We start from the raw sequence: 7,195 nt of genomic DNA on the forward strand, positions 1-7,195 counted from the left end.
CTATAATTATTAAACTCCATATGTATACCAATTTTCAGTGAGTTATTTTTGAATGTATTAATATCGGCATTTTACAAATTTTAAGATTAACACTGTTTTGTGATTTATGAACATGTTACTATACTGGTTTTGTACCTATGTAAAAATACTTACTTATTTTTAAGTTTTATAGAGACATTGTTTTCATTTGTTATCCAATTTCATAAATTTTAATTTAGGTGGTATATTCGTTGAGGTATTATCTGATGATAGTGGATTGGAATTTTTTTAAAGACAATTAAAACATTGAAATTTTTTGTTTTGGTGAAGAAGAATCAAAATATTGTTTTTTTTTCTTATGATTTAAAAGAAAAATTAAATCAAGTTTGAAGTCTTTGATTATTTTTCATACTTAAGATCTCTTGGAATTTAAAAACAAAACACTTCAAAAGCTGCGTTTGAGAAAGGGTGATTCAATATTTCACTGCAAACTGACACTATAATTGCATAACCAAATTAAATTCCAAAACTTATCGCGTGATTAGTAGCAGCAATAGTATATTCCAGAACTGACTACAAACATTTTAAAATGCAACTGTTTTGAAACGATCCCACCAATCTATATGTTCAATTCTAATAACAACAAATCATAAAAGATCAAAACATGAGGTGGAATATCATTCATATATCAAATCGAACAGAGAGAACGAGAGGTATCAAGAAACTGGATAAGAGTCTAGAAAACATAAATCGAGCCATCAGTTTCATATCATAAGACTCATCATATATAGGAACCTCGGATATGGTTGCACAACATGAAATCTAGTGTGTTTGGATAAAGAAATCGAATCTTGCAGATCACGTAACCTTGTTTGCACTGACTCGCAAGCCTATACTCTTCCATCACCCAGATCCTCTTATCTCTAACTCGTCTCTTCTCCTTTTCCCAGAACTTAAACATCGATTTAGGTTTCTCCTTTTCGCAAAACTTATAAACCTTCTTGAACCCTAGAATCTTCCCTGTCTTCTCCGACTTGATCAGTTTATCACGACCCATGACCCTCCAACAACCGGATTCATCACATCCATCGGTTTTACCAGAATTCGCGCTCCGATTAACGAAGAAGTAACGCCCGTCGTATAGGATCCAAGGGTTTTGAGTATCGAAAAGCGTCGATGGGTTCTTGCAGTATACGTCTTGGCTTCGGAGGAAGTGGCGAGGCCAAACGTTTCCGTTATTATCGATCATCATCATCATCATCTTCAAGTACGTCGTGACGATTTCATCTTCAATTGATTGGTGATGTCTTGATGACTTCATCATCCTGATTCCCAAATGAAACTCAGGTCTCGTAGAAGAAGATGTAAAGAAACTGGTGACGATGATTGATGAAGTGAGAGAGAAACAAGAAACGAAAGACGATGTAAAAATCGTGAAGATGATAGTGTTTCTTGGGAACGAAGGTACTACACATATAGAGAGGCGCTTCTTCTTCTATTCGTTGGTACCGTTTACAACCGATTTGTCCTTTGTTGTCTCTCTTTGATAACATTTGTATACTTTTTGGATTTAATGGTTTATAATATAAAGTTCTTAATTTAATTTTCTTTAACAAAATATGGAGGATTTAGAAAATTAGTAAGTGATGTACATTTTTTCCTTCTTTTTTTTTTCCTCTCCTTTCTTATACTTTTCAGTTCTTCGTTGTTAAATGAGTGAGTGACTACTTTTATTTTGGGTTTTAACATATATATATATATAAATTTTTGGAAAAAATAGTCAGAAAAAAAAATTATGGAATAAAAATATACTGAGAAAATCATATTCGCTGGAAATGCTGGAGTTAGGTAGACTTTATCAAACTGGATTTAAAAAAAAAAATGTAATGGGAAATTTAATTCCTACTTAAGCATCAATTGTTTATAATTATTTTATGTGTTCTTAATTACAATAGTAGGTAGTTTTCTAGCTAGTCATCAATTAATAGAATTAAACGATGAGATATAAATTAGAATTTAGAAGATCATATCTTCCAAACCCGAAAAAAGTGGAGTTAGTTTTGACATTTTATTTTCTTCTTAGATATTGAAACCAACAGATTTATTTTTATTTCAAATCCAAAAGCAATAATACACCTAGAATATTAATACTAAATTACTAATAAAGAACGAGTACTATCTTATCCACCAAACCAAGAAAAATCATATATATCTTGTGGATATTCATTATCTCGAAAAAAGTCATCACGTATTAAAACATCATCTTGTTGATTAAGTCCTGTGGACGGCGACGCTGAAACCTCCTCGGCCGCCGGAGGATGAACCGTCGGTGGGAAAGTAAACTGATGACCAGCTGCTCCGATGAGAAAATAGCGAGAAGGTCTCTTGCAGTTTCCGCAAAGCATACACCTCAGATGCGGCGGCACTGCTTCGTGAAGGTGAAACACCCGGTCGCAATTATGGCACATAAGCTTGTCGTGTCCACGACAGTAAACAACAGCGTCTGAAGCTAAGCATGATTCACATCTCATCGCAAACATCCATCTCTCACAATTAGTGTTCCCGTTGCAGCTCATCTCAAACATCCCTGCTCTTCTCTGGTGCTGGTGACCAAGACCAGCCACATGCTCGTGCTCATGATTGCTATGTTGAACCACATGAGGCATATGCGCATGCTCATGATGCTGATTAGTGGTGTTATGATGTGGAGGAGGAAAGCAACTGAGGATTTGAATGTGGTGGCGGAGAGTGGTGCACTTGAAATAGCGTGAATAACAAGATTGGCAAAGAGCCATCTCATCGTCACAGCATAGGAGTAAAGCTGGATTCCTCTTGCAGTTATCGCAGATTTGGTAACGTACATGTTCCTCATGCAAGTTATTACAATGGCGCAGGTAGTCACATGTAAGACAGAAGTTGAGAGATTCTGTTACACAATGGATCACGTCTGTTGAATGTTTACATGAGTGACACGCTTGAGCCATGTTTCCTGTAGTAAAAACGAAAGAGAAGAAACAGAGAACCAAACTTTTGCTTTCTGTTTATCAAAAATATTTGCAGATTAACGCAGTGTATAAGCTCGTATTTATATATAACCCTTCCTCTAATTTGTAGAGTTTTGTTTTTCCCTAACTGATTAAATAGAATGATAATTCTGTTTTTGTTTGATAAAAACCTATGTAATTATCTTTAACTATAATTTATTTCTCATAATTAAAACTAAAATTTATTAATGAGAATATTTGGAAAATATAATTATTTGATATGTGAAATATTCATCAGAATAGTTATCACAAAAAAAAANAAAAAAAAAAAAAAAAAAAACAGCAGAATATATAGATAATACTAGGAGGAAGAAGACAATTCTTTGATGCCTTGAGAACCACGAAAGGTGGTTTTGCCCCTGAGAAAATCAGAGTACCAATGAGCAGAGAGTCTAGGAGATCTCTTTCGATGAGGATCACTAAAATTTACAGAGTACAATCCATAACCATCATGGTAGCCCCCTCTAAGCTCGTATAAATCCATAAATGACCATACAAAGTAGCCTCTCGTGTCTGATCCATTCCTATACCAGTAGTAGTAATGTCTTTTGTTTTCTTCTTCTTATCACGCTCAGATGACAAGAGAGTAAAAGATGCAATAAGAAAACTTTACTTACCTTATGGATTTGAGCATAGCACCAATGTAAGCATGTAAGTATTCCACCCTTGGTGTATCCTTCTGTTGCTTTATCGGTGTACCTATTGGTTTGCCATTGACAAGAGAATTGAGTAGACTAAGACAAAAATATGAGAGAGAAATCAGAGAAGATAGTGACCATTCTCAAGGATGTAGACTGGAGGATTGCCATAAGTCTGCTTTATATACTCCAAGACAGCTTCCATAGTCCATGGAGCAACAGGATACTACTTTGTCCAAACAAAAAACAAAACAACAAAGAAAGATGGATTAGTAACACTGTTCTGTTTGATAGAGACTTAAATTTATAAGAAATATACTGTATTAGGTTTTTGACATCTGAATTTGGTAGCATTGAAACTCCTACCTCCGGAACTGAAGTATTCCCAATGTCTTCCAACCATTAAAACAAAGAAGAGATGATTAATTAGCAAAAACAAATTATCAAAAGAGAAAAGAGTTTGTTTTTGTCGTTCAAAAATATCAAGTTTGATTCATTACAAGTCACATATCCGCCCATATCTGAGTAGAAATCCAGGGCTCCAGAATTGGATTTGCTGCTCGTGACCGAAGCCGCAAAATAGTGATTGATTCCTAAGAAGTCAGATGAGCCTTTAACTTGTTCTGATTCCTCCTCTGAGAAAACTGGCAGTCTTGATCCAACAGTTCTTCTCATTGTATCAGGATAGTCTCCAAATATAAGAGGCTCAAGGAACCTGAGTTTTAAAGAGCAGCATATTTAATTTCTTTTCAGCTTAAAACCTTTGGAGAAGTTGCCCTTTTGGAACCATGTGTGTCTGAACTTACCAGCCGAAATAGAAATCTTTGGCTCTTTGAGTTGCAATGGTATCATCCTCAGAGCTTGTTGAAGGTTTAAACTCCATTTAATATAAGCCAAAACCTACGTAACCTCCCTGCTTATTCTGCACATAGTAGTTGCTCCCCTTGTCATCAACTCACACATTCAATAAAAATTTATTCATGCATAAGAAACTATGTATACCTTGTACTTTTGCTTATATAGTCTTGAAACAGAGGCATGTGCAAGCAGCAAGTTATGGCCTGCGATATATGTTTCAGTAGAAGAGTTACCTATCAAGCAGTTTTGCCCCGGTAAGGAACAACGACCAGGCGCTGTATTCCCATCATTGTAACCTCCAAGAGTGAATACGTTAGCCTCGTTTATCGTGGTCCAGAATTTGACGTTGTTCCCAAACTCTCTGAAACAAACATCTACATAAGCAGTGAAGTCTTTGCTGCAAATGACATATAAGTTTAGTGTCATCATCACAAATTCAAGATAATATGTGGAAAACAACTCAAGCAATGCTACTTTTATTTAGCCTACATCATCCTTTTGTTGACCCATCCTCCATATTTATCCTCAAGATACTGAGGATGATCGTAGTGGTAGAGTGTAGCATGTGGTTCAATCCCATGGGATATTACTTCTTTGATGAGGTTCTTGTAGAACTGTAGACCCTCTTTGTTAACTGGGCCTCTTCCATCTAATGAGATAAGAGCTAATAACAAACTTGATCTCTTCATGGTGAAACAAAACCACCGAGTGTGTTTGAGAAAGGCTTACTAGGTATTAGCCTAGACCAAGAGATGGAGAATCTGAAAGCATCTAAGCCAGTGTCCACCATCAACTGCACATCTTCCTGTCAAATGAACTTAAGTTTGATGAAAATTCATAATGTGTGTACAAGATAATACTAAAGCAGAGAAGATAAAAAAAAGAACACCTTGTACTTGTGATACCCATCACATGCTATGTCTCCATTACCTGTGTTACCTGCAGATTTAGAAATAAGAATCAAAGCAACGACCAACCAACAGTTATAGGCTAATAGCTAATGTTGAATTGAAAAGCTTACGAGAGTGACAAAAAGTGTCCCACACGCTAGGTTTCCTTCCGTCTTCCGCGGCAGCTCCTTCCCACTTGTAGTCAGAAACCAAACATTTGGTTCATTTTTGTAGGAAGATTCAAGAGTTAAAGTAAGCCTAGAAATTGATTCCTAAACCTGATAAGCAGAAGTACCAGCTCCAAAGACGAATCCCTTGGGGAAATGAGATCTGCTGAAAACGTCGCTGCATCTCCCGGAGAAAGGTAAAGCCAAAAAAATGGTAAACAGAGCAAACAACTGTTCCATTTCTAAACTTTCTCTGTCTTTTGTACGGCGAGAGAGATAATATTTGTGTGACGAAGAAACAAAGTGCATGGTCCACTATATTTATTATTTATGTTCAAATAAAAAAATAAATAAAGAGCCTTAATTAGGTTTTGTTTGAGTTATTTTTTTTTCATTCTTCAAACATTATTGAGACCTAGGATTAGTGGTTTGTTACTCTCTTGTGTTTTTGAGCTACGTTCTATTAGTGGTTTGTTACTCTCTTGTGTTTTCATATAATGTAACTCAAGAGTATTATTCGGTTTAGTAGATAAACAGTTCCGGTTTTCATTTGAATCGGTATAGTAGACAGGGACAAGAGAAACACAGCAACTCCTATGTAACTGATGAGTGAAAATACAATTAATCACACAAAACTTGCTACATGCTGCAGCATATTCATAATCCTGTACACTACAAGAAACTGTATTGATATTTAATCAAATGAGTAACGAAAACATCATCATTTACAATCAAGTATCAACCAAAAGAGAAAGACAATAATGCCAATCTCCATCCCTGTTGGTCGCAACTAGAAGCTACTGTAGCCTGAATGGGGATTTTGAAGGTCTCTAGGCCCATCACTGCCAATAAACTTGATTAAGGGACCTAGAGGGGTCCAAGAATCAAACCAGAAGCTTTCTCAAAGGCCATTTCCCAGTTTGCAAATCATAAAAGGTCCCATGATATGAGACATATATAGTTAGCAGAATCAGTAACGCAATTCTCAGGCTATTACAACTCTCTCAAACAGTCAAACTTCGTTGCCACACACAAAATGCAAATGTATAATATCTCTTATTACAAATTCATTTTTTTCCTAGTATTTTTATATCGCTAGAACAGAAGCATGCATATTAGTGTCTATGCATTTTGTCTATGACTTGAGAAAAGAATCATCAATCATGAATCATGATCAATTACATAGATGTTTTTAAACACACAAAAATATCTCTATATAGAATGTTGCGTAAGTCTCCTAGTTATCTTTAGTAATGATACTGATAACGGATAACACTTTATTCTGCATCTCCTTTTCCACAAGCCTGTACTCATCTATAAACCAAGTTACCTTGATCTCTTCTCCTTCACGAACATATCTTTGTTTCTCGGTTTCGTAAAACTTGAAAACCTTCTTGAAACCAATGGTCTCCCCGGACGGCATTGAATTGATCATCACATCAGGGTGCATGATCCTCCAGTAACCACCATCGCATTTCTCAGTATCACCACAAGTCTGGTTAGCAAAGATGCAGGTTCCGAAATTTAGAAACATCTGATCACGAAGATCCACAAACTTCAATGGATGCAAGCGGTACACGTTGTTTGTAACGTAGCTAGGCCAATTTTTGCCTTTGTAG

At 35.9% G+C, this 7,195-nt stretch overlaps 4 protein-coding genes across 4 annotated transcripts in view; all 4 read right to left on the bottom strand.

Moving 5' to 3' along the window:
- Nucleotides 711-1,402, bottom strand: LOC104703624. Its single transcript, XM_010419664.1, has one exon. It carries the CDS (start codon nt 1,301-1,303, stop codon nt 761-763), a length of 543 nt encoding a protein of 180 aa, XP_010417966.1. The 5' UTR covers nt 1,304-1,402; the 3' UTR covers nt 711-760.
- LOC104703626 lies at nt 2,085-3,287 on the bottom strand. The gene has a single exon (XM_010419667.1). The coding sequence runs from the start codon at nt 2,961-2,963 to the stop codon at nt 2,160-2,162; it is 804 nt and encodes a 267-aa protein (XP_010417969.1). The 5' UTR covers nt 2,964-3,287; the 3' UTR covers nt 2,085-2,159.
- LOC104703625 (putative beta-glucosidase 5) lies at nt 3,280-5,849 on the bottom strand. Its single transcript, XM_010419666.2, is given in 12 exon segments — nt 3,280-3,547; nt 3,641-3,722; nt 3,800-3,887; nt 4,028-4,053; nt 4,162-4,376; nt 4,468-4,583; nt 4,664-4,916; nt 5,009-5,168; nt 5,249-5,324; nt 5,409-5,458; nt 5,541-5,604; nt 5,688-5,849. Coding segments are annotated over 12 exon segments (1,482 nt in total). The 5' UTR covers nt 5,817-5,849; the 3' UTR covers nt 3,280-3,324.
- LOC104705138 overlaps nt 6,814-7,195 on the bottom strand; it is a 10,902-nt gene continuing 10,520 nt past the window's right edge. Inside the window, exon 2 of the mRNA XM_010421121.2 lies at nt 6,814-7,131. Within this exon, the coding sequence (XP_010419423.2) occupies nt 6,814-7,131 (318 nt within the window). The remainder of the gene's footprint in view (nt 7,132-7,195) is intronic.

This window comes from Camelina sativa, chromosome 7 (genome assembly GCF_000633955.1).
Source record: "Camelina sativa cultivar DH55 chromosome 7, Cs, whole genome shotgun sequence".
NCBI classification, from domain to species: Eukaryota; Viridiplantae; Streptophyta; class Magnoliopsida; order Brassicales; family Brassicaceae; genus Camelina; species Camelina sativa.